Genomic DNA, 27,476 nt, shown 5'->3' with positions numbered 1-27,476 from the left:
TGACCCCATTCTACAGGACTCTGATTTACACTGCATGGATAATGAGAGGTTCTCGAGAGAAATACCAAATGCAGATACATTTTTTAAATGCAATGTGTAAATAAGAAACTTTTGTGAAACATTTACTTACCAACTGGTGAATTGCTGGGGTTGATCCACACATATTGTAGGGAAGATGACCGGAATAATGCACAACACGTTTAAAACCGTTGAGCATAGGAGGTGAGCTTATACATGGAGGAACTATATCTGCAGCAAACATACACTATCCCAAACAGACAGTACAAACTCAGTTTTTGCTAGCTTAAGAGTGCTAACTTACTGTACCAGGTTGCTGAAGCACATAATGATATGCAGGTTAAAAACTTTTCATATTAACAAGTATTCTGATAATGTAGTAAACAGCTGGAGATACCCACATTCTTCATTCTGGTCCCAGGAATATTTGCCATTTTGCACCTGGCATACTACATACCCAGCCTACTTCATGCATCCCTCTCTAACCAGCATCTTCTCCCCCCTTCCCCTTTCCTCTCTCTTTAATACAAGGGTTTGCAGTTGCTTCTTTCACTGTCAACCAGCTCTCATGTGACACCTTAACTTCTCGGCAAACTAACCTCATACTTACAGGCAAGTCTTCCATAACTCCTTTTGAACATCTGCCCTACCACATCTTAAACATTCTCCTTATCTTTCCCCTGCAGATTCTGTAATATATCAATGAGTTTAGTACTATGAGGTTGGCTTCCTCATGATCTCCGACCACTCCTCAGTCAACAGCACTCATTTGTTCTACCAGAAAAAAGTATCCAATCCACACCTCCTAAAAGGTCAATCAGTGGTGATATCTTTAAGTTTCCACCAATGCCGCCTTGTCAAGTTTTATCTTAATCCATGTCTTTCTAACCTTCCCTCATAAACAGTCACTTCAGTGATAAATTTCCCACAAACACTTGAAGAGCCAGCCTACCCAAGTCCTGTTCTTTTTTAGGCCCCAGATCGTCTTTCATTCTAAACACAGTTGAAGGACCTGATGGTTCTGTTTCTTTCATTCACACCTGATCTGTTTTGTTGCCATTCTATCTACTCAGAACTCCTATATAATTCATACAGTGCCCCTTTACTTACTTGCCATCCTCTCTTATTTTTTTCTTATTCTGTCATAACCTCCGGCCTTAGTATGGAGTAATAACCATTTCTTTCATCACTATGACTATTCAAATAATGTCTTTCCATCTGCAAGTAACTTGAACATTGCTCTTCTATTCCTTTTCTGCCTCCTTTTGCTGAAAACTCCCTATGTTTCCTCCAACATTCCTTCTTCTTCCAGTTATATCATTCCAGTGAATCTAGTCATCTTTTCTGGATATGTATACTTCTGAAATTCAGCACCCACAATTCCACCTTCATCTATCTTCCTTATTTCCTACATTCTGTACTGAAATCTATTCAGGATTTCTGCTCTGGCCCATTTTAAGTCCAACTGCATTTAATCACTCTCTAACTTCTCATTCTATTGACTACACTGATTACTAAAAATCTTTTTCCAACGAAACTTTCTGGACAGCAACACATCATACTCTTGCTCTTATTTAGCAGTACTCTCACTTCTTTCCTCAGTTGGTTGATGTCTGGCTTACCATACAGTTCTTCACTCAACGTCCAATTCTGACAGCTGTGCTCCTCATTCTGGCCCTCTTTAGTGCCCTTGTTTGTTCAAGTTTGCAAAACTGCATGCTCTGCGCCACAGCCTATATCTACTCCCTTCTCCTTACTTAGACCTCAACCTCAGTTTTTCCCTACTTTTTCTTTCTCTCTTTTTAAAAATACGTATCTCAGCAGTTTCTCTCAAGTCAGTCCTAACAGACTAATTTCTTAGTACTTTAACATCATACTTCAACAAATTCTCCCTGAGTTCCATTGATTATTCGCTCTGTCATATATATGAACATCTATAATATTTTTGGCTTCCGTCTCTAATCATAGTGAGGGATACATTAGTCTTCTCTTGAGGTGTACTCTTGAGGCATATTTACATTTACTGCTTACCAAATACAGTTCATCCTTCACCAGATAAACCACTCACCTGCACTTTCTAGTCAAACCAGTGTCTTTCAGGTTGCTATCAATGACTTAACATCCTAACTTTCCCTTCTAACCATTCTTATCAACCCAGCCCTTTAAAATGTTTTATTCCCCCCAAATTCATACACCTATTACCTCACTTCTTTATATCATGACTTTATACTATATTTGATTGATAGTTTTTAAAGGAACAGAATAATGCACATGTAATTGAGACTTATGTACCACTTAAGAATCATTTACCTCTTTCCTAAGAGAAAAATCACTAAATAATTTGATAAACATATTGTTATACTTTTCATAAATATTTATGTACCCACAAATAATATGTAATGCTATCTTTGAGGGTTTTTTATATATGTATAAATTGTCCCATTTTTTTTTTATCAAGACTGTAAGTGCTAGTCTACTTTCTAACTCCTACTCATTCATATGCAGGCCTTTGCTTCTCTCTCATTATATACACCACTCCCTGTCCTCTTTAACAGCAAACATTTTTAACCAATCAGACCCCTTCTGAGATCTGACAGACTTTTCCATTCCAGGTCTCTTCAGTTCATATCTCATTTGCCTTTTTGCTACTCTACTGAGAACCCCATTCTAATTCATGCAATGCTCCCATTATTTAAGATATGGTAGAGCATAAAAGAATAAGAAAGAAGAGGGGGTTTTAATCTTAACTAACCATTTCAGCTACTGTCCTATATCACAGCAAAGGACACAGTATGTTTCTGCTGAGGTTTACCTCCCTAATGATTCCCAACCATTCCTCAAGAAATACAAATAGTCTTCTCTACAGAAGAACCACTGGCCCATGCTCCCTAATTGGTCAATCCTGATGTGTTTTAAGGTTACTAACAATGTCTTTTTATGAGAAATCCTCTTAATAAAACTCCTTTAAACTTTCCTATTAAACAAGCTTTTAATTAAAAAATTTTACTCACAGCATTCTAATTTACTGTGAGTAATTTACTCACAGCATTCTAGTCTACTCTCTAATTCCCATTTTTATCTAGGTCCTTGAAACTCTGTTAACAGATACACCACTCATTACCATTGGGCCTTCCCATCCAATGTGAACATTTAAACTTACATCAAGATCTCCATTCTGCATCTCATTATTACATACCTGATCTGTATTGCTGCCACTCCATTATTCTTAAGTCTTCTCTAGTTCATACAATAGTCCTTTATTCACTTCACAAACTCTGTTTTCCACTTAGTCCAAATACTGTACCATGACCCACCAGTCAATAAACACCATTCTTAAATCAACCCTCCACATCTGCAGGAAGCTTCACTGCTCTTTCATTCCTTTCCCTCTGTTCCTACGTTGCCGTAGAGAAGCATGCTTCCTGGTCTTCTGTGTCCCTCCTTTCAGCTTCCACCTACATTTACAGCATGCTTATGGATCCAGTTGTTGCTTCGGGACAGATATCCTCTCATGTTGGGCACTCGCTGCTCAGGCCCTGCCATCTTCCCTAAGTGTCCCAGACTCTTTCCCAAAGCTTTTGTTTGTACTGTTGGTTCAACAGAAACCTCCATAGGGTTCCTGTCACTGGCCTGCCTTTTATGTCCATCCCACTTGGCTTGTTTCTGACCTTTCACTCTTATTGACCACACCCATTACTTCTAGTATTTTTCCAAAAAGCATCCTGGACTGCAAAACTTCATACTCCAGCTCTTGTTTGGCTTTTAACCTCACGTTCTCTCCTTATTCATACACAACTCTGACACATCTCCAGTTCCTATTCCCTAATGTTCCCATTTAGCGCTCTTCAGTGCCCTTCCATGTTTATTCTTCAACATTGCATGTTCTTCACCCTAATTCACACACACTTTCTCCTTATTTAGCTTCTAACCTCTTTTGCTCTTTCCTTCTTTGCTATTTTTTCATACAGGTCTCCCCAGGTGTTTCTCTTACCTTCTGTAAATTCTAATATATTTCTTTAACTTCTGAGTATATCTTTAACATCCCTCATATAGTCAATTTCCCTTTGGAGAATTCCCCCGTATATCTTCAACTTTCATAACAATGAATGCATATTCTTTTTGAGGTTTCCTCTTCTCCTCACACCCACTCTCTCCCTCACACAAAACCAATGTTCTACTCTTCAGACAAGCCTTTCCCCTAGATAGCTGCTAAGCTGTCTTCTTCCTTTTCATCATGGTCTCTGGCTTAGGTGTGGTGTCATATGCCTCCATGTGGTATCAGTGACAGTTTCTTCATCAATATTAAGTGATACTGTCTCATCTGGCAGCAATTTTAACTTTACTATTGTACTCCTTTTTATAAAGTGGTACCTTATATTCAGCATCCCTCTTTCATTCAGAGACTGGGTATGTACACATTCCCATATCTAGATAAAGGAGAACGTGTCACATTCAGCAGTCACTGTTCAGACCCTGGACTGGATTATATAGTTCCAGCCCCTGTAACCTGTCTTCTACAAAGCCTCCTGAACAGGTCCCCCCTCATCACCTCAGTTCTTATGTAGCCACATTCCCTCCCTCCTCTCTTTGAGTGGTTGTGATCTAGATTAACAAAAATCACTCTATTCAGTTTCCCCCCCTCCCATGTCCCAGGATTTCTCACTCTAGCACTCTTTCATGCCCCTACTCGTTGGCCATGTTACTTCCTGCAAGCTTCCCACCCAAGTTTTAAGTCACACAGCCCTTTCCCTTTTTATAGCCACCATTCTCCCCTTATCTACTGTCTTTTCTTACGAGTCTCCTCAGCTGTTTCTCTTATTTCCAACTAATCCTAGTATGACTGCTTGCTAGCAAAAATTTTTTAATCAGAATTACTCCTTATCTGCCTTTATCTAAAGCAGTGGCTCTCAAACTGCAGTTTGTTAAAATACAAACGGCTGAGTCCCACCCCAAATTGCTGATTCAGTGGGTCTAGTGGGGCCAGAGAATTTTGTAACAAAAACCAAGCCCTTTAAAATTTCCAGTGAAGGCATCAGGAGTCTACTCCTGACTGTCACTCCTTTTCAAGCCTCTGTTTCTCTCCCATTGTACAGACTAGTCATTGCAGTCTGGCTGACATCCAACACACTGACTGCTTAGGTCCATCCTCACACCTGTAGGCTTCCCCATTCTGGGAATCCTGAGGGTCCTGTGGTTTTGCTTGTTACCATCCACTCAGAGTCGTCCTCTTGTCTGTACAGCACTCCTCTTGGCTTTAACTCCCCCCGCCCTATGCCCTTTTCTGTGTCTTTTGGCCCACATATGGGATCTTCTCTCTCCAGTCAATGCCTGTCATTCTTCAAATGGCATTGTTTTAATCTGGGGGCATCTGTAACGTCACTCTCCGATTCGTTTTCTCATTACCTGTCTTACCCTAAAGAAATATGCTACCTTATCTTTAGCTTCTCTTCTTGTTTTAGCTACCGTTCTGTTTCATTCAAGTGGATTCAGTCTCCTTGGAAACAGCACTTCCTAGCCAGGTTCTCTCCCCTGTAGCTGTCTCTTCACTTTCAGAAAACCTTCACATGGCAGAGTAAATTCTAAGGACAACTTTCACGTGGTATTTGCATGCTATTCGTTTGTATCTCCCTTTGGTTTTTGCCCTCCCATATCTTAATTACATATAGCATAATTTCCTCTACCATCTGTACGTGAAAATAACAAATGAAGTTTTACTTTTCATATCGGTTTACAACATATCCCTAGCCACTTACTCATGATCCATGCTACAGAACCAAGTGCTCAGAGATTTATCTTGGTGTCTTTAAGGTTGCTAGCCTGCTTTTAATCCTCCTAACTTAAACTTCCCACTAAAACATCCCAATTCTCCTATTGTATATACTGCTTTTCAGAGTCTGGCATTAAGAACCATCATTTGACCAATTAGACCTGTTATAAGATCTTGCAGGAGTTCCCATTCTGGGAAACTGTTCCTCATCTTACCTGCCCATGCCACTCCACCTGTTCTCAACTACTCTTAAGTTCTTCCCTTGTTTAGTTTCCCATCTCTCTTCTTTCTTAGTTAATCATGATCTCTGGTACAAGTACAGTGCCAACTCCCTCCTGCAGTACCTGCCAGTCTTCACATGACCCCATCTCTTCTGCAGGTTCTTCTGCTCTTTTCTTTGATTAACCCTAGAGAAACACTATGTTACCTACATCACTATGTTACCTACATCACAGCAACCACGTCTGTAGCATTCCCCGTGGATTGAGTAGTGAGTGTTTTTCTTTCATCTTCCTTGTTTCCTGTACACTATTATGAGTACATTTGCACTCTTCAGTTCAGTACAGACCTTCACAGGATTCTGCCCCTGGCCATGGCTCAGATCCATCACCTTTAGACTCTTGTTTTATCATTCTATTGGTCATATTTGTTGCTTCAAACATCACTGGAGCAAAGATTCCCAGATTCTGTTAGGCACTCTCTCATTAACACCAGCTCTCATTTGCCACTTCCTCTTCACATCCTCTCTCCTCTTTGGTTGTAATCTAGCTTAGCTCCCATCTCTCTACTTAATATGCATTTCTTCCCTTTTCCAGTGTTCCTCCTTCTGGCCCTCTTTACTGCCCTTCCCAACTCTCACACATCTTATATTCAGCACCCCAGCTTAAACCCTCTGACTTCTGTTTTATGCTTCTAGCCTCCATCTTTTCACCTCTCTCTTCCTCCAGAATTTTTTCCACACAAATCTCCCTAGGAAATGTCTGTCACTTTTAGCCCTAATAGGGTAACTTCTAAGAGTAACCAATTTTAATGGTGTACTGCAGTAATCTACCATATCTTAGCTCTCCATCACCCTTTCATTTCCCATCTGTCTACAGATGAAATGGATGCAAAATACTTCTCTTCAGGTATATTTCCTTCAGAATCTTCACTCATCTCCCCATCTACTACAATAATCTGTCCTCTGGCCAAACTACCTATTCATATCCTCTAATAAGTCAAACCTAATCTCCAAAGATGCCAGCAATGGGTTTTTATCTGCATTCATTGTAACCAGCTTCCTTAAATACTTTCCTGTCACCCTTATCCTTTGACAATTTCCCTCCAAATCGGTGCTCCTCCCTCCCACTCCAGTCTTTGGCCTCACACTTTGTGTACTTCTCATCCCCATACGGTCTTTACATCCAAAACGTGTCCCGTTAGACCCTGCTGAGCTCTGGCGGGGTTCTTGATTCAAAATCTTTGTCCCACACCTCTCTGCCTTCTCTGCTGTCCACTATACAGTACTTATTTCCATTTCTTTGCCTCCAGTCTCTCCGTTCTTCATTCCGTCCTGACTCTTGGCCCAGGAATGCTGACTTGTCCTTCATGTTGACCTCTGTCATTCCTCGGTGGCTCCTTTCCGCCTGGGAGCAGTTTAATCTTTCGGTTCTGTACCTTTCTTCCCTGCCCCCCATCTTTGTCCTAGAGAAGAGCCTTATCTTCAGCACCCCTCCTGCCGTGTGTGCAGCGTTTTCCTGGAGGGCACATGCTTACTTCTGGCACTCACTGCCCCACTCGCTTTCTTTCATTTGCCTTGACTCCGTTCACTCTCTATACAACCCTTTCTTCTCAGTTCAGTCCAGACCTGTGGGCAATGCTGCGGGTAGCCTGTGTTTCTGGCCCATCCCTCCTATCCTCTTATCTTCTGCCCCACTGACCACATCCTTCTCTGTAACTATCATTCCAACAAAGCTTTCTGGAATCACCTATAATCCCACTCACTTAGTCACAGTCTTCCCTCCAGTGGCTGAGACCTGGCAGCTCCCTACCAAATCTCCCAGTCTGCCACTTGCCACAGTGCGTGTGCTGCACCCCAGCCGAAGTCACACAGCTCTTGCCTTTCTTGTCTTCCAGCATCCAGCTTTTCTTTAATTCTGTGTTTTGGGGTTTTCTCCATACAGGTTTGCTCAACAGTTATCTCCCGTTTTCAGTCAGTCCTCACAAGACAAGCCTCCTTTCTGGGAACAGTTTTAATGCAGATCTTCAGGGCATTCCTCCCCTGTTCCCTTGTCATCTGCCTTGTGTGGTTCATGAAGTGCTTATCTTTGTTATGGCAATGGGCTCAGTCTTGTCCTCCTGCCATGGAAAGGCTCTCTCACCCACTCTCCTCATCACTGATGTTGGTAGTCATCCTCTCTCACAACAATAAGCGATTGCTACCAGTGGGTTTTACTGGAGTTCACCCTAGATTCCATGTAAGTTTTCACTGTATCAACGAAGCCATTTAATTGAAAATTTGCCACAAAAGTTTCAGGAATATTATCTGTATTAATACCACTCCCATTTACTTTCTTAATCCATTTTTCCTTATCACTTGCTTATACATAGTGTCTTGTGTCTTTACTTACAATAAAATTTAACCAGGTAGCCCAGTCTCTGATCTGCCATTGTTCCCATCTCTCTTTACTGCTCTTCCTCATTTTCCAGTGGCCTCGGTGAACCAGCATGGGGTTCACCATACCTCATAATCTTCTATGACTCAGCATCTGCCCTGCCTCTCCATTTTTATTTGACCTTTGTCCATATCATAGTCCCATCTTCTCCTCTTTTTTAAAAAAATAACTCACCTGATCTATTCTAAATTTGTGTTAATTTCTACTTCTTTCTTCTTCCACCTTCCTCCTGCAGAAAACCCTACCTCAGTTTAACCAAGATCATTCATCAATCAACCCCCTATGGCACTGAAACAGATTCTGTAATTGATAGGTACACCCTTTCCTATGTGGGGCAATCCACTCCCACCATGTGTTTTCAGTATACTTGAGTAAATTGACTTGCTTTCTGAATTCAGGCCTATTCTTCATAGGACTTCAATTATCTCTAACATTTTAATCTCTTGACTACTTAAGCTCACTAGAGCCTGCTGGAAAATATCTATTCTCCTTCCTTGGAAATATAAAGTACTTCAGACTTGTCCCTAAAAAGATTCTCTTCTCAGCACCTATGTACTAGCATCTCTCTTACTGCTTCCATTTACACCATGCCTTTCTGGCCTCTTTCCTTTGGCTTGTGTACCTTCCTCTGCCTGCCGAAGCTCTTCTGCATCTTTTGAGATCCGATTAAACTATATATCCTTTCAAATTTGTTGTAATTTTCTCAGGCTGTTAATCTTGAACTCCCACATAGCACTCTGTTAAAACTTACATTAAAGAATCTATGGCATTGAATTGTAATGCCACAGGTGTATAGAGGTAGATGTCGCACAGCTAAGGGCCTGGCACATTTATTTACATCTTTGCATTATAAATGTATTGACATTTTCTGTAGTTTTGAATGGAGGGAGTTTACTAAAGTTAACATTGAGCAAATGAAAGTCCCACTCTCCAACCTGTCACACATGGTCTTTACATCTGAGTCAGTTCTTTCCTGTCCTTGCCTATCCCCCAGCTTTCTAACTCCACAGTCTCTCTCTCTCTCTCTCTCTGTCCCCCAGCTTTCTAACTCCACAGTTTCATACACACACATGAAACTGTTTAAACTGATAGCCCTTTTCCAGACCATGGACTAGACCCTGTGTGCCTTTTCTTCATCCATGATTAATAAATAACCCACCTTCAAACAATTTAGAAAATCCTATCTTCTTCATGAAGACTTTATTTTCCTTCTTTTCTTATTATTTCCACTGATAATCTCAAAACATATCATTGTCCACTTGCTTTTCCATTGTACAACACTGACTTTACCAATATTAGAACTTCATTACTGACCTACTCACTACAGGTTGAAAGTTTACATACTGCAAGTTCATTCTGGTGATCTGTAAATCCACTGTTGGTCCACAATCTATGGATATAATTATTGGTAAAAGATACTGAGACTCTGCTATACTTGGTCAGGATTAATGATCTGTGTGCTTTTAACTATCCATATTTTATGCTTTTGTCAGCTCATAAAGCAGTGGTTCTTAATGTTTTGACCGGTGTGGTGAAAAGTTCCTTGGAAGGTGTCTCCCCTGCTGCTTTCCTGATCCATAGTCAGATGCTTTACCACTGAGCTCTACCCCCTGCTTTCCTTATCTGAATATAAAAACGGAGTTTTGCTCATGTCTTCTTTTCTGTACTATTCTGACTCGCAGCAGGAAACAGATTTCAAAGTCCAGCCTGCAGGCTTCTTGTGAGAACTATGACCCTAGAGAACAGCCTACATATGTTTCACTTGGTAATTCAGAACACAGAGCCAAGGACAGATAGTGCTTCCTAAGTTACTGATGGACACTAGAGCTTGTGCGGCCCACTGACCCAGGCTCACCTGCTGTCTCCTCCAGCCGCAGGCACCTTTAGCTGCACCATGAAGTTCACGGTCCGGGACTGCGACCCCGACACGGGGGTTCCTGCTGAGGAGGGGTATGATGACGAGTATGTGGTGAGTCTCCCCTGCACAGAGGGATTCACTCTGACCCCTTGCTCCACCGAGTGACTTCTGTCCAGAGAGAACATTTTTCTAGGAACATCTGACATGAACTTATGGGACTGTATTCTTCTCAAACACATTACAGCTGAGGAGGACCTGGGTTAATCTCCTGTCATGGGAGTGCCTCATGCCAAAGAGAAATGGGATTTACCACTCCATAACTGGTTAATGCAAAACTCACCCTTTCTAATGTCTTTGTAATAGGGATAATTCAGAGATGAAAATAATTACATGATCTTCATGGAGATCAGTTTTATTTAAAGTATTGAGAATTGGGATTTTTTTTGTTTTGTTCAGCAACTTTTAATTTGCTTATAATATAGCCACATCATGGACAGCAAAGGCTTCAAAGAATTCAGGGAAAGTTTTATTATGGAAAAATTCTACCTGTTAGAGAATGCAGAGTTCAGAAGGCCACATACAGCCTGAACTCTGTGGTGATATGTGGGAATGTGACTGCTCTGTACCTACCCCAGGGCTACAGATGCTGATCTGAATACAGGTCTTGCCAAACAACCTGGTTTTTTGCTTTCCTTTGTCAGGGCCTATGGTATTTGACTTATGCCCTATGCTGTTTGACTTATCCAGACTACAGAACTTCAAACTAGTCTGAAGGTTTAGTTTAGTTTAGTAGTTCTTCCTAGGCTCCTGTAAAGGATATATCACAGGATGATAAAACCAAATGAACTAGTCTCTTCTATGTTTGTTCTGAACTGAGAGGATGTTCATTTTCTGACCCCTGCTTGTTAACCTACTAGCTAGAAGATCTTGAAGTGACTGTGTCTGACCACATTCAGAAGGTAATGAAGCCTAACTTTGCTGCTGCCTGGGAGGAGGTAGGCGACACCTTTGAGAAAGAGGAGACCTTTGCCCTCAGTTCTACCAAAACTCTTGAAGGTGAGAACAATTTTCCTTAATAGTGTATTGCCTAACAGTCTAACACCTAGTAGGCACATTTGTTATTCCAGAAGGACTCCCTTTTCTTCAAATACTTCACCAACTGTTTCACTTAAAAGGCCAGAACCCTGTCTTCATCATCTAACTGAATCAGCCCACTTCCAGGCCAGTCACCTCCTGGCACACACCACCACCAGTCCCCACCTCTACCGCCCCCCCACCCAAACTAGTGCAGAGGCAAACCCCTACGCTGACCTTTTCTGATACTGTGGCATCCATCTTCTCAACACAGAAGCTGTCAACAACATCATCACATTTCTGGGCATGCAGCCATGTGAGAGGTCAGACAAAGTACCTGAGAACAAGAATTCCCATTCCCTCTATCTGGCAGGTAAGAAACCTTCATCAGATTTCTCCTTTATTTTGTTGCAGACTTTGATAGAAAGGGATGTGCATGGGCATCTCATGCCCTGCTACTGTCCCACTGTTATCAGAGTTACAGTTTGAAGCCCCATCAAACTGAATAATCTGTTTTAGCTGTTTAATTTGCATGCTATTCTTAGGTGGTTCTCTTAAGATGCATATTTGGCCCAAAGCACTTAAATCTCTCCTATAGCTACCAATGCCCCCACCTTAAGTACTTCATATCAGTATTATTGAATACCTTCCATGTACCTGGTATTATGGGAATATAAAAGAGTATTTAGAATTTGTATGTAGGATTCAGTTCCCACCATAGGCACAAATCTCTAGAAAAGCTAAAATAATAGAAAGGAAATGCAGGCAGAGCATGAGAAGTTTCATTATTCAGAGCTTGTTTTGAGTTCTTAACATGGTTTCCTCACTTGTTTTCCTCTCAGGTGTATACAGAGGTGGCTATGATTTGTTGGTGAGGTCCAGGCTGGCCTTAGCAGATGGGGTGACCATGCAGGTGACTGTCAGAAGCAAAGAGGGAACACCTGTAGATGTTATCTTGGCTTCTGTTGGATAAGGTTTTACTGGGCGAGTTGAAATTGATGTACCCTTCACTGTCGGTGGGCTTTCAGGCTATTGGCATGAATTTCCCAGAATCATACTTTTAAAAATTAATGACTTCCAAAAAGCAAATTAAATATTTGGCCCTGAGCCAGCAGATCAAGCAAACGTCTGTCCTTGTGCATGTCTTTCTGTTGTTGTTCCTTTTTAATACACTTGGTCAGCTTTGGTATGGTAGTACAGCTTTTGGTGAGCTTGAAAATCAAATACTATCCTATACCCCAGCTGCTTAACTTCATTGAATTCTTTAATGTGTATCTGAAAGCTCCTGGCAATGTTGGAAAGCTTATATCCCAGAGGGGTGGTGGGGGAGGGGGAGCCAGAGTCCACTTTTGTCAAATTCATTTTTATTAATAGAAAATAAACACTTATTCCAGTTGTTATACTTGAAGTTGCTAATAAAAAAAAATATATAAATCACCACTTAATAATCCTGCTTTAACTACTAAGACAATGAAACTGCGGCTTAAAAAAAAAGTATTCAGCACCGTTTGCTCATAGGCCTTTCAGACTTTGTTGTTTAAGTTTCTGGAACATTCCTGTCTGTAAAGTACAGGAACTGCTGAGCTACACGAGGAACCCTCTCTGGGACAACCAATGAGAAGTTAAGCAGTCAGTATACATTCAGCCCGGTGACTTGGACTGTACAACGCTCCCCTCCTCTCCACTAGCTCAGGAGGGACATGCTTCTACACACTGAGGTATGAAGAGTCTGACTGTTATTAGCTGGAAGGATCAGTTCTAACAGCAAAATAACAGTAAATCTCTGGCACAGAGGCTACTGTCTTTAATGTCCTGTGATTTTAGGAAATTCTGTAAATAGCTTGGATTTAGTTCCGTTTACTCAAATGAAATGTTTAAGGTCTGCTAGAGTGTCTGCTGGTTTAGTATCTTATATATATAATAAGTGTAGGGAAATCATAGTCTTGAAGTATACTTAGAATACTGCATTATTTAAACCAAAGTCTAACAGAATGTCTACAACTAGAAGCAGCTAATGAAACTAAATCCAAAGTTATGACAAGGGAAACTCATTCTCACTTGAAGCTGTGTCACTTAGAGAACTCAAAGCCATTCAAGGCAAGGTGAAGGCAGCACCTTTAGATAATTCCAAACAGGGCCAGAAATCAGCATTTCCCAATACTTCAGAAAAGTCCACAGAAGTATTTCAAAGACTTTTATGCAAAAGAATATCTATCTTCCTGCATCAGTGAGTGGTAGTGCCCATCATCAGTTCCTATGTATCACAAAGACAAAGGCAAGTCCATACGCTTGATCAGATGTCAGAGGAATGGGAGGTGGACCATCAGGTCACCTTACAGCTTCTGCTGGCTTTTTACTATGTGCTGTTCACCAGTGTGAGTCAGGTGGACTTTAGTGAGAGAATAGTGTCTGGTGGCCAGGACCTCTTTTGGGCATTTCTTCCTAAGTGGATTACACAACAGATAAGGAATAGGGAAGGTAATACAGGGGAGCTACTCTTTCCAGCTCAGAAGGAGTTGATGAAGCCCATATATGCATTCAAGAAGCCCATGGGATCCTCTAGCTGTGGATAGTGGCTAATGTGGTCATCCAGAATCGACACTGTGGACCGCGGCAGCGTTTTCCTAGTGGAAGAGAACAGCATGGAGGTGAACTTGAGGCTGGAGGGAAGGAGAGGGGTGTAAGCCAGTGGGCAGCCCTAGTAAATGCCCCTGTGGACATACCACACTGGAAAGAACCAACAAAGAGCTTATTCACCTTCTACTTTAGAATTGTATCTTTAGGCAGATAAACATGCCAATTCCATTTATAATGTATACAGACTAGTTTTTAAATATTCCAACAGACCACAATGTGAAAATACAACACATATGCAACACAGGTCAGAGCAGGATGACTTCCAACTCCTTAGGGAAGTGGCCACTCAGCAACTCACTGTCCGAGTAAAGACAAAAGACCTTGCTTATCCTGAGGAGATGAGAGGGTAGTCTGTTTAAAATTAAATGCAAGCTATTTACTACTGGGTTGTTTCTACTAGGCCATGTGAAGGTATGGAACATTTTTATGTGACATTGTCAGTCAAGCACTCATATTCCGACACCTTCCGACTAAGTACCTAGACAGAAGAACAACCTGAGAAGGCACTTTTCCATAGCTCATTCTTCCCACAGAGTCTCCTCAGCTGAGGCCAGTGAGTTGGCTTTACAATCAAACTTAAAGCAAACATTTAAAATATATCCACTTCCATTCCTTGGTTCACACAATAGCTTTTTCTTACCTGTACACCTTGGAACATGTAGAGTGATAATGTCGACTGATAACCATGATAGTGAAAACAGACTGTATAAACCAAGAGAATGTATAACTGAATTTCTTGATCTTTACATTATGTGAGAGTTAAGATTTCCCCAGTTCATCCTCTATTAAGTGTTTCCTAGATGAATAATATAGCCAGTGAGGTCAGAGACAGGCCAGAGCAATAGCCCTCAACAGGCAATCCTGTTCACCACTATCAGGAAAACAAAGACCCCTGAGGGAGACTCACCTGTACAGCTCCAAAAACTCGGGATAGGGGTTCACGGGATCCAATGGCCCGTAGATAAAATGAACTAGGAGAGGGGAGAGGAATGAATTATTAACAGCTCTCACACCATAAAATTACCCCTCAAAAATTTTTTCTTTAAATAATTTTTTTTTAATAATTTTTTAATAATAGAAAACCTAGCTTCTTTCAATAAGTAGTTTACAAGGAACATATGAGAATAAGCCTAAAAATTAGTCCATTTGAGACCTTTTCACCTAAAACACCCATTCATTCTCTTCATCTCTTCTTTGCCCTGGACCAAAAGGAATAAGTCCCACTTCCAACATTTCCACTTTATAAATCCAGGAGACTGTCATTCTTTTAAGTCTCTCTTCACTTATAATTGACCCTTGACATTTGAAATCAACCAATGATATTTTGAGCACTAATTATTCTATGTGAGACCATGCACTGTTTTTAAATCCATAGGAATGAAAAGACAAATGAGCAGAAACCACCTATAAGCCTCTAGATTAGTAATCTAAACAGTCTGTCGTCCCAGCAATTCAGCACTGAATGTGGCAACTACCGACAATGCACAGCACAGAAAGTGGTCTAATCGCACTCCTCACGGACACCAATGCCTTCTGCGATAGGAACTCAATGTTTTATATACTTCTGTACAACACACATCACTGGTTGTCAGATTAAATAAGGGTGGCCAGTTATATCTGAACTTCAAATAATTTTTTTTTACTATGTCTCAAAGACTGCACAGCATATACTTATCCTAAATACATATCTGTTGTTTATCTGAAATTTATTTTCATAGCTGGGTATCTTGATTTGCTAGGTCTGGCAATTACTTAAGCCCATGGTCCCTCAGTTTTCCTGCCAGGAAGTAACACAGAAATACTCACTGGGAATAGATACAGAGGCAAGGGCTCCCACCCAGCGTCTTCTAAACTTCTTTCTCTGATTGATGTACTGCAAGAGACTGTAGGACAGACAAGTTGGCAAGAGTAAAACAAGAAACTTCTATTGTTATATGGATGCAAAGGCCTGACAGGAACCACAAGGAACACAATCTATGTTTTCTTAATCCAGAACCACCTTGCCATTCCTGGGAATGACCCACTTAACTTACTCATTTCTCTTAACCTCTAGAGTTCACTACTATGTAACTATGGCAGTGATCATACCTACTATCAATGTTAGAATTAATGGTTCTTTGTGTTTATGAAGCAGGAACAGATCTAGGAAGGCTGGAAATTACTTTGGATTAAAAGTGACTAAAGTCTGAGTCTAAAGTTCTGATTTTGGCTCCACCACTAACTAGCTCTATGACTCAAAAGTTGTTAGTAACCTTTCACCTCAGTTTTCTCATCTTTAGGAGGACTCAACTACGTAATCTGTAAATTGACATCTACTTCTAAAATTCTCAGTGTAAAAGTTCATGAGCACAAAGCTTCATCTCCTGCATTATCCACAGATAAAATGGAGGAGGAGCCCTTTCCCTATGGTGTAAGATGTCAGAACTCAAACTCACGTGCTCTAAAAACTGTGCCTGGCATTGTTTTTGTGAACTTAAAACTTCACCTTGTAGAAATATTTACTTTCTTGAAAATACAAGAGGTCTTTGTTTCCCAATTTTTTTTATATTAAAATGAATGTTCAAGGATCCCAGGTGAGTTTGAGGTGAGGAGGAGGAATGACTCCTTCAACCTCACAATTCCGAACAGAGCTACACTGGAAGCTACACTGACCCAGTTGGCAAAGAGGCCGTATCCCAAGCAGTTGTGGATATCCTATCTCAAGGTCCCTCTGTGAAAGCAGCTACATTCTCATTTGAACCAAAGGATGGGAATTCTTTGTACAAGACAGAGAATCCTCCCTTCTCAGTCCCTGTTGCTATAGAAAGGATACAAAAAAGTAAGAAATCTGTACTTTGAGAGAGGAATTAGGCACCTTTCAGAATTATGATTATACATTTTGAAGCACTTACTATTGACAAAAGGTTCAAAGACAATTTACCAGTCAATTGGCCGGTTACAAACTGAATTAACACTAGAATTTGCAGCTGTTTATCCAAACCTTTTGTCCCAAATGGCTTAGGCTCAGTGGTAACTATTCTCAATTTCTTTCTTCTTAGAAGGTACAGAGCAGGACTTATTGGTTTGCCTCATACGTCATAAGCACTCTTCTTGAAGTTATGAAAGCAAAGAACAGAACACAATCCCACATCTTTTCCCTACTTCCCCAAAAAAGTGTCTCTGGAAACCAAAACAAGGGTTATTTCTTACCTGTCAATAACCAAGTTCCCGTCATTGTTGCGTATCCCTGCCCACATGTCCCACAGCTCACTCTCAGAAGGTCGGGTGTATGGCCCAAAGACAGGGGTGAGACTGAGTAAGTCCAAAAAAGAAGAAAGGTTAAATGTGAGAAGAGCTCAGTACATCAAGTATGACTGGCACTTCAGGTCACATATGTCCAACCCTTGACTTGTTTTTATGAGTTCCTCCTACTACTTGCCTGGCAAGTGGTCAACACCTTTAAAGTATCAAGCCCTAAGATCTGGCCCAGAGCTTTAATGCAGAAACTTTTCACTACACTGTTCCCAGGCTGAAGTAAGTCCATCTTTAACAATAACTTACCCTCGAGAGAATACGAAGAAGTTCATCAACCGTGTGAGGATGGGTGACAGCATGCCTCCATCTTTGAGAAGCTATAGGTATAAAGTGAAACTCAGGATTGCAAAGAAAGAAGACAGCTAGCCAGGATAAAACATTTTATATTAGGAACACAAAAGGACTTTAACTAAATCCACCAGCTTTCAGTTTCTTGATTTGCTTACCCACATTCTTTTCTCATAGATGACAAACCTACTTCTAATTTCCTTTAAGATTACATTCTACACTGATATATTTGACTTTAGGATCCCAATTTGTTCAAACATCATGCTAATGTCTTTAGATAGCTATATTTCTCCAAAAATAGTTATTGATCTCATTTTCAGAAATAAGGCTTTGTTTATCTAGGGTTACTTCTACTGCTTTGCTTTTCCTTTATTAAGAAAAAAATTAACTTCATTAACATATAAGTTCAGCAAGAAATAGATTTTTTAACCACAGCCTGTGGCAGCAGGTAGGGGCCCTTGTAAAGGTCCCAGCATTACTTAGGTCAGTATAAATTTGAAAAACTATTAAAGAGCTGGTCGATGGAGTAACCAACCTTTTGTAGAAGGAGAGGACGGTGAGTCTCAGGAAATATACCTGTAGAAGAGACTTAAGTTAGTCGTTTACCAACGATTTTAGGCGAAACACAGACTCAGAGGTTAGTCACCCTATTAGTCACCTTAGTGGCTTTTACTGCCAAAAACAGAATTACAAAAAACTTAGTACTGTCGTTTATTAATTCTCCAGGGAACTGTGTTTACCAGGTCAGATTCTATCCCACTGGGATTACTTTCCCCACTGCAAAGAAAAGGGAAGAGTATGCCTCAGTCATCCACACTGGCGATGACTAGACCTGCTCCCCCCAGCGATTCCACCCATTCCTTGGGATGCATAGCGTTGTTACTGTTCCGGGCTGCAAGGAAACCAGAGATTTTTCAGGAAGTGTAGGTCCTTAAACCTAGTTTTTCCATTTCCATTTTTTTGTCCCAGAGTCCATGGGAGAAAGCTATGAGCATGACTGATAAAAAGACAGATTCCTCTCCCCATCTGCCCTTAAGGTAGTCTAAGGTATTTGGGGGACACCTGGATATATTCATGGATTTACAAGCCAGGCTCAATGGCAGGCAAAGAATAGGAAACAACTCCAAAAGGTCTAATTATGGGTTCTCAAACTTCCAGCTGAAACTTGGCACTGCTGTGAATTGAGAGTTTCTGACACAAACCAGGACAGCGGCACGGGTGGCTGCATCGCCACTGTCCGCAGAATCCACTGCAGTTGTCGCAGAGACGGTGAGGCATCCTCTGTACTAATCAGAACTGTTACCAGACCCACCATGAGATCTTGCTGGACTATGCATTAAACACATTTAAAAATCTTACTATACCCTATCTTATGGTAACACACCTTTTTATTAACTTATATCAAGATAATCAGTTTCCTTTGTAATCTTATTTTCTATATTCAAAAACATTATTCTGAGAAAGGGTCAGGAAATCTCTTCAGACTATGAAAGTGATCATGGCACAGGAGAGGTAAAGATCCACTCCTTTCTGTGGGTCTGTTTGCAGTACCATCAGACGACCATTTAGACGTCACTGCCATTTCTAAACATGGCCCTTCTAGGCTACACCTGCTTCCCACCCTCCTCCATGCAATTACCTCCATTTGACAGGCACAGACTCTTGATTGTAAGCCGACCAGATCGATTCTGCTTGAATCTAGAGAGGGGAGGGAAACACACAGCTAACTGAGCCAGTGAAGACGAACTCCCAAGAGGGAAAAGGGACAGAAAGAATGTACTTCTACCATCTTAGATGAGTGAGACCTGTGGGAAAGTCACGGCCTCACTGACCTGTAGAGCAGCTCCTGAGCCACCGTGTCCCCGTAGTCGTGAGACAACAGGTTGATCCTGCGGCTCTGGAGCCCCAGATGTCGCAGAAGCGCCTCCACAATGCTGGCCTGCTCGAATATGGAATAGTGATGCGGCCTCTAGGGAAAGGAGAGCCCAGACACACAGGATGAGGTCTGTCTGCCAGGCCAATCCCTCCATCCTCACCTACCCCCACCCCTCAACGCTGTACCATCTAGATGCCGCTTACCGGTTTGTCACTGAAGCCAAAGCCTAGGAAATCAAGGGCAATCACTCGGTGAAACCTGAGGGTCAGACCTTCCCAAATCTACAAGAGAGAAAAGGATGGTTTGGTCCTTCTAATCGTACTCCTCCTCGTCTCCAACCTACAGGAACAAGAGTTTCATCCCTATCTCAGCTTAACAAACAGCCTTTGATAAAAGGAAAGTCTCATGAAACCACCACAGGCCCACAAATGATCCTCTCGGAAAGTGCTTTATTCCTAATAATTAATCTCCATTGAGGGAGGAACTTGAGCACTTTTTAACTTGGCAATGATCCTTCCCAGATTGCCAAAGACTTTTTTTTTTCACTCCCTTACAGTAAATGAGAAACTGTTCTACATTTAATCCTATTTTATTAAGCAACTCAGATATGTAAAAGCTTTCTGCTGTTGCAAGAAAATCCTTGATTTTGGATTTTAAAGGCATAGTAGGACCTAGAAGTCTGATTTTATTACCTTGTACCAATCATAGCTGGATGTTGGAAAGCCATGTAAAAGCACGACTATCTCTGGACTTCCGACCACGCCCACAGAGTCTGGGAAGGAGAGAGAGCAGTTAGGCCAACTCTGTAAGAAAATAACTTTGAAGATGTAAAAAAAATCTAATCTGGTATAAATGTCAAGAAACCCTGACCAAATTAATGACATTAAAATAATAGATTTCTTTTTAAAATGCAAGCTTATTGCTTTAGTCGGTAAGAACAGGCATTTGATATCTATTTTCTTTTATCCAGTATATTTAAAAATTGTAAATACAGTCAATATTTTATAAAAACTTTAAGTGGAGCATAGTTTATAAAAATACTGAATCACTAATATTCTACACTGAAGCTAATTGTAAATCAACTATATTTCAAAATGTAAATAGCTCACTTTATATGAAAATACTTGATGGCAAACTGCTTACTTTCACCTAAGTTTTTAAAGTATTTCCCTATTTCTCCCTTTATTCTGTATTATTGTTATGTAAACTGCTTTTCCACACAGTAAAGTTTCACAGTTATTAAAAGCACACTCACAATTTACAAACTACAAGTTCTGTGTACCTATAGTCACGAACAGCCTCACAAACATTCCCTGAAATGTAGTAACTCTTCCTCAACTCAGTGAGCTCAGTTTATGCTCTTTGCCCAACACTGATATTTCCCTCATTGGAGACTCAGTCGAATATTAAAAGCATAATGCATGACTACTGCAAAATTCTAACAACTATAAAAAAGGTTAATCAACATAATCATGAACATGTTTTAATGTATAAACATCTTTTATATTAGCCAAACATTTAAAGAGTAAGTAGCCTTGCTAACAGTATTAGATTAAAAGTGATAGATTCATATACCACCACTGGCATGAGAATTTGATAATAAGGTTTATAAAAATAATGTGTTAGAAGCAATTAAAAAATTTATATACTTTAGCCTAGAAGTCTTATTCTTGAGAATCCATGCAAATAAGTCATTTCATTTACAAGTAGCACTGTTTGAAAAAAAAATAAGGAAAAAATTAACACATACATGAAGATTTCCCCTCAACATTAACTATTTAAAGCCCTGAAAAACTGGAAACAATGTAAGTAACCAACGTAAAGAAAATTATATACTTACTTTTTATTGAATACAACAAATGAGAGGAGGTCAGGAGCAATAATGAAAAACGGTTTATGACAAACATTTTTCGTTATTGCTCTTGACCCCCGCCCAAAAGTAATCTTTTCCGATCTCGTTTCTCATTTTCTCTACCTATAAAATGAGAAGAACAGCACCTACCTCCAAGTACTGTTGTAAAAATTAAATGAAATAATGAAGGTTGAAAACATAATTCAATGTCTAGCATAAGGTTATTAGCAGTCAATAAGTAGCAGTCATGACAATAATTATTAGCAAGTTAATTTATACAAAGGTATAATATTTAAATCACATTCAGTTATGCATATAAGAAATAATCTTTATAGAAAAATAAATTCCCGGATGGGGGAGGAACAGAACCACTGGTAGCTGTGTCTATGAATGCTGTTTATATTACCTGACACTAGGGGCGCTCACAAGAGAAAGCCAGTACTGTCCATCAATGCAAATCAGACCACAAAGTAAATGCACAAGTCAGTCGGCAGACTGGAATCTCAATTCCACCACCCTTTCTCCCTCCCAGCCGTTTTCTGTGAGCTTCCCTACTGTCAAGGTAACGAAAGAAATTAGTCCATTCCTCCAAATGAACACTGCACAGAAAAAAATAGGGTTTTTGCCTCCATCTCGGAGGGGCGACAGAGACCAATGGACGCAAAATAACTCCCTTGGTGGGACCCGTGGGACCTTTTACATGCAGTGTTCCAAAGAGCCCTGTTCTTACCTTGGTAGAAGATGCGCAGTCCCTTGTAGGTGAAAAATTTGCCTGACGACTTCCATGAGTGGAGAGCAGGGGAAAGCTGCGGGGGCGGGATGTGCAGATAGGCTGCAAGCAGGGGCACCACCAACAGCCCTACCTGGACCCACCACTCCCGCATCCTGTAGGAAAATCAGAAACCTGGTGTAAGCAGTCAGGTGACACTGTGCACGACTCTGCAAGCCCCAAACTGGTAAAGTAGGGTCGGGAATTTCTGCGCCACGTGGTGACTGCCTTGTCCTCCATGTCAACCATGGCAGAAAATTTACCAAGAAAAGTGCACTCTGCCTCCTACGGCCATTGCCACATTTGGTCGTCGTTCTAATTTTCAGGGAAAAATAGATTATTTTCATACCTAACCTTCCCCCTCAACTTCTCCCCACTTTAACTCTGCAGCCCCTCCCCTTGTGCTGTAGGGGTTTTTATATAAAGCAAAAGGAAGACAAGTTACTTAAGTAACTACATTGGCTTTTATCAAGGCATTCCTGGGGGGATAGGGGTCTTTCCCTCATATTTACTCTAAAAGCTCTACCACCTACCCACTGGCCCCCCACCAGTAAAATGTTTTACATATATATATTTTTTTTAATTCATTAAAAAAATACATAGTGACATCACATGTCCTTAAGCAGAGACCTACTCTTGATTTTCTAATATTTATCAACCCTCTGACTCCAGTGAAGCCCAGTTTGATACTACTATATAGATTTGTGCTGAGAAACTGCTAGGGGTTAAGAGTGTGAAAGTAAGAAGATAGATGCTTTGTACATTCCAACATAAGCAGCTTTGTCATGACCCTGAATATCTAATCTCTTGAGGCAGTGGAGCAGCAGATTTTATTTCTGCTTTTCTTAGCAGACTCTTAAGGAAGCACCCCTATTTATTTAATTTCTTAGCATGCCCCTTACTCCCCATCTACCCCCACACCCAAAAGGAGGCAGAGAATCTGAGAACTGATTTTGTTTTGGGGAGAAAGGCAGTGATTTACACACCCAACTTTCCCATGCCCAGGACTTTGAAGGTCCAGGTCAGTTTATCCACAATGGCAAGTGCTAAACAGGAATTAGAAACATTTCCCTCGGTTTCTAGATTATGACTCCTGAGGGTCACCAAGGAAAGAATTATCAGTAGAATGGATGTTCTCTTAAAAATAGCCAGAATGGAAATACTTCCTAAAACTAAGAATTACCAAGAACACAGAACTATAAATAAAGGGAATTAATTGTGAAAGCCCTGGTGGAAATGGCTTTGTCTGGACACACACCCTTCTACCATATTACCTGTAATCTGGTCACAATCCCTAACAAACTAATATTTATTTATTTTAGAGTTTTTTTTTTAAAATAAACTCTGTGGTTTTATGTCCACAGAGAATCTCAGCTCCTTTGCCTGTTTTAAGGCATACCAAGGCAGTCTTTTTTTTTTTTTTTTTTTTGCCCCTCTGAAGTATATGTCCATAAAATAGTCAGTGACTTGGTTCTATCTTTTAAGGTAGAAAGATGAAGAAATGATTAGAAAAAGTGCCCTGAACATGATCATTATATCACAATATTCACCCCATAACAGTAGTAGACTGCATCCCATCATCTCCTTAAAAGGTGAGGTGACTAAAGGTATTATTAGGTTTAGGTTATCATTTCTCCGTGCTACCTGTCCTGGACTTCAGCTCACACATTTTCACCTGCACATTTCATCCTTCCTGATCTCCCCATACTTTTCATTCATACAGGTTCCAGCAGCCGTGTATCTGCAGTGACTCAGCAGAGTCAGGCAAGGGATACTAGAGGAGAGGAGCAGGAGGCAGCTCCCCCCTCCATTCTTGGGGTTGGAGTGAGGGGGGGCGGTGGTAGCCACAGGAATGAACAGACACTGTTTCTGGACACCACCATCCGCCACCTCTTCTCATTTACTCTAAGAAAGCAAAGAGGCAACCCCTCACGAAGCCATAAATTTAATTACTTCAGTAAAAATGCCCCTAATAATATTTTAGGAGTTAGTATGAAAGCAATCAGGCAGTCAGTAGGTAAAATGGATTAAACATTTTTGACTAAAATCTCCATTATTTGATGAGCCAAAAATTAAGAATATAAATTCAACAAATGCCAGTAACAAACCTTCCAGAAATTAAGGAACATTTACGAACCTTTATTTATCTTGTAAATAGGAAAAATACACACATTTAATACTATGAAACCTGCCCACTTTACAGCATCGCGGTGAGACTATTAACTACTTTGTGCATGTGTGTGTGTGCTAAGTCGCTCAGTCATGTCCGACTCTTTGCGACCCCATAGCCTGTAACCCACCAGTCTCCACTGTTCATGGAATTTTTCAAGCAAGAATACTGGAGTGGGGATCTTTCCTCCTCCAGGGGATCTTTCCAACCCAAGGATGGAACCTGCGTCTCTTGCGTCTCCTGCATCAAATGGAGGATTCTTTACCACTGCGCCATTTAGGAAGCCCACTACTTTGTAAACCAGCGCAAATAATTCATGTGTAATATTATGACAGTTTGGTCACATCATTCTCACTTGGCTTCCTTTTACTTAAATCTAAACAATACTTACGCCTTGGTGATAACACACTGCCAGTTCTAGTCACACCTATGCGGTAACTCATGCCACAGCGACCGCAGGGTCTTCAAACCCTAAATCATGGCAAGGCAACACCGGGGTCTTGAAATTCTAAATCGCGCCATGACGATGCAGGGGTCTAGAAACCCTAAATCGTGTCAGGGTGATATCAGGTGTTAAAATCCTAATTCACCCCAAGGCGAAACCCAGATCTAGAAACCCTAAATCGCGCCAAGGTGATACCAGGGTCTAAAAATCTTAAGTCGCGTCAAAGTGAAACCCAGGTCTAGAATCACTCAATCACACCAAGCGGGTACTGGGGTCTAAAAATCGTCAATTGTGCAGGGGTGACGCCAGGATCTAAAAATCTTCAATCGCACCATGGCAATGCCGGGGTCTAAAAATTCTCAATCATGTCAGGGTGATACTGAGGTCTAAAAATTCTAAATTACATCAGAGTGGTACCAGGGTCTAAAAATCTTAACCCTGGGGCATACCAGGGTCTAGAAACCCTAAATCGCACAGGGCGACGCCCAGGGTCCAGAAATTCTAAATTGCATCAGAGCGATACCGGGGTCTAGAAATCCTAATTCAGGAAGCTCCAGCGTTCTTCTGAACGGTCTATGGCATGCCGGCGAGACATCTCCTCCCCAAGCAGGTAGAGCGGGCTCAGAGGACAAGAACGCATGCCCCCCGACCTCCCGAGATTTTCCCCTCCACTGCAGGAGTCGCAGTCCAGTAGCCCCAGCTCTGACCGGCAACGTCTTACCCGCTAGCCCGCACCCCATTTGGGGACAGAGGCTCCAAGCCAAGCACACACTGCCACCGCCACCCCACCCCCAGCGCCCGCCACGCACCCACCTGCGGAGACGATCTCGGCGCACCATGGTGGTGTCTTAGCCCATGCCGCCTGCACGCCGGCCCAGAGCAAACGGCGCGCCGCAGCGCCCGCAGCCGTGCAGGGCTGGCCGGCTGCGGGGCGCAGCCCACGGCCCAGGAGGGCGGCGCGGCCGCGGCAGGCAGCCACCGGGGTGGGCGCTGCGGCAATGCGCGAAGGCGCGGTTGCCGCAGAGGAGGCGCCACCCGCCGGGATGCACCAGGAGGTGCTCGTGGCCGCGGCAGCGCCGAGCGAGTGGGCACCGACTTTTAGAGCCCACCCGCGCCCCGCCCCTGGCCCGCCCACCGCACCGCAGTGCCCCTCCCGCTGAAGCCACCTCCCCTCCCCGCAGCCCTGCTGCTGGCACGAGGAGGGGGCGCCCCCCCTAGAGCAGCTCCTGGAGGAGGGGGGGGGGCCCTTTCAGGGGTATTGACCCCACCAGCACCCCACTGCTCCCTCACAGCCCCCTACCCTGAACCACAGGTTCTAAAAAAAACAAAAAACAAAAAAAAACCCTCCTCTGGCGAATTAACAATGCAGGTAGAGACCACAAATTCCTGAAACCCCCCTACTCCTTCCCCAGACCACCCATAAGCCCCCAGCCCCAAACGTGGCCGCTCAACCTCGGATGCAGTGAGACCCAGGGCTACGGGCTGCTGCTTTTGCCTGGCGATCCTCGCGGAGGCGTGGGGGGGGGGGGGCGGGGGTGACAGTGAACCTAACGGCACAAGCGCCCGCGGCAAAGCAGCGGTCCGTGAGCTCCCACCACCTCCTAGGTCCCTAAATGCGGGGATCTAAGCCGAGCTGGGCCTACCTCTGGGGTAATCGGCGGATTCGTGGGACGGCCGATTAGAAGCAAAAGAAAAAAGGGGGGGCGGGCGGCAAAACTTGCGGAAAACCCAGGCTCTCTTTCGCGCGCGGCCACGGCAGCGGGCTTGTCCTCTGCGGCAGCGCAACGTGGTCCGCACGCCCGAGCCCTGCCGCAGCCCTCCCGCGGCACCCACTCCCAGCACTGGCCCGACCCGAGCCAGGAGGGGTGATCGGCACGGGAGATGAGACTAAAGCGCCCTTTATTTGTGTAAGACTGAACCACAATGCGAGGGGCCCAGTGGTACCGAAAAGAGGGAAGGATTTCCACCCCCCTTCATCCATAGTCCTTTAAAAGACATTTACCTTTGAAGAGAAAAATGTAGAGAATCAGAGTGTGTTCCGTTTTCTGGCTGTAAATGGAAATCCTGACAAACGTGCGGGCTGCGATGCCGGCTCCCTCCAGCGGGGGCGCTGCAGGCCTCCCTTCCACTCGCGCCCACCGCGGCCACTCCGCGGCCCAGAGAGCCGGCGAGCTAGAGTTCCGACATCCCGGGCTTGAAAGGCCCGGCCAGCCGAGACCACCGGGCGCCTCACGGGGTGCCAGGGAGCTGAGGGGCGCCAGTCGGACACAGGAGAAACCGCTGTCTGTGAACGTTGTCACCAAAAACGTGCGGCACGGTCCAGGGTACACCTCTACTGATGTTGCCTCAGAGGTTCCTGAAACAGTGCTAATGGAGCACCTCCAGAATACTAAGAGCTAGCGGTGCAAAGGCCAAGGAGAAATGACCCCGGGCACCCCCCCAAAGCGAGATGCTGACCGTCTGGTAGGGATGACACCCAAGAACTGACAACGGCTTAAAATTTCCCGGCAACGTTTTGTGACAGGTTGGTCCCCCTCCCCTCAACACACATGCCCCTCAAAGGCCGAGCCCAAGTATTATTCACCTTTTGTATCCCCAAGAGCCCGCCAAGGCACTGGCCACAAAGCAGGCCCCTAATAAATACTGCATGAATAAGTGCAAGAATTTGAGGGCGCACAGGGGAGGAAGTAATTAAGGGGAGGGGGAAAAGGGTTGTTTCGAATGATGAATAGACATTTACCAGAGACAAAGGACATTCTAACCAGAGGGGACGG

General features: G+C 42.6%; 2 protein-coding genes across 6 annotated transcripts in view; one reads left to right on the top strand and one right to left on the bottom strand.

The window, feature by feature from the left end:
- COPG2 (COPI coat complex subunit gamma 2) overlaps positions 1–12,811 on the top strand; it is a 136,574-nt gene extending 123,763 nt beyond the window's left edge. For both annotated transcript variants that reach the window (XM_043463728.1, XM_043463727.1), the window contains exons 21-24: positions 10,311–10,408; positions 11,215–11,353; positions 11,646–11,744; positions 12,214–12,811. In XM_043463728.1, the coding sequence (XP_043319663.1) occupies positions 10,311–10,408; positions 11,215–11,353; positions 11,646–11,744; positions 12,214–12,344 (467 nt within the window). In that variant the 3' untranslated portion in view covers positions 12,345–12,811. The remainder of the gene's footprint in view (positions 1–10,310; positions 10,409–11,214; positions 11,354–11,645; positions 11,745–12,213) is intronic.
- On the bottom strand, positions 12,719–26,852 carry MEST. Of its 4 annotated transcripts, none has more exons than XM_043463730.1 (12): positions 26,705–26,852; positions 22,049–22,203; positions 20,159–20,238; positions 19,670–19,747; positions 19,423–19,559; positions 19,230–19,288; positions 18,126–18,166; positions 17,549–17,619; positions 17,198–17,299; positions 15,815–15,891; positions 14,916–14,979; positions 12,719–14,031 (listed from the first exon to the last, which is right to left on the bottom strand). In XM_043463730.1, the coding sequence occupies exons 2-12, from the start codon at positions 22,200–22,202 to the stop codon at positions 13,878–13,880; spliced, it is 1,017 nt and encodes a 338-aa protein (XP_043319665.1). In that variant the 5' UTR covers position 22,203; positions 26,705–26,852; the 3' UTR covers positions 12,719–13,877. The 4 variants fall into 4 exon arrangements, with proteins under 4 accessions (XP_043319665.1, XP_043319666.1, XP_043319664.1 ...); XM_043463731.1 differs by lacking the exon at positions 26,705–26,852 and adding an exon at positions 26,346–26,498; XM_043463729.1 differs by lacking the exon at positions 26,705–26,852 and adding an exon at positions 25,516–25,794.
- Between the last annotated feature and the right edge of the window lie 624 nt (positions 26,853–27,476).

This window comes from Cervus canadensis, chromosome 3 (genome assembly GCF_019320065.1).
Source record: "Cervus canadensis isolate Bull #8, Minnesota chromosome 3, ASM1932006v1, whole genome shotgun sequence".
Lineage (NCBI taxonomy): Eukaryota > Metazoa > Chordata > Mammalia > Artiodactyla > Cervidae > Cervus > Cervus canadensis.
Note: the sequence above shows the minus strand (reverse complement) of the source record. Positions and strands in the feature narration are given on the sequence as shown.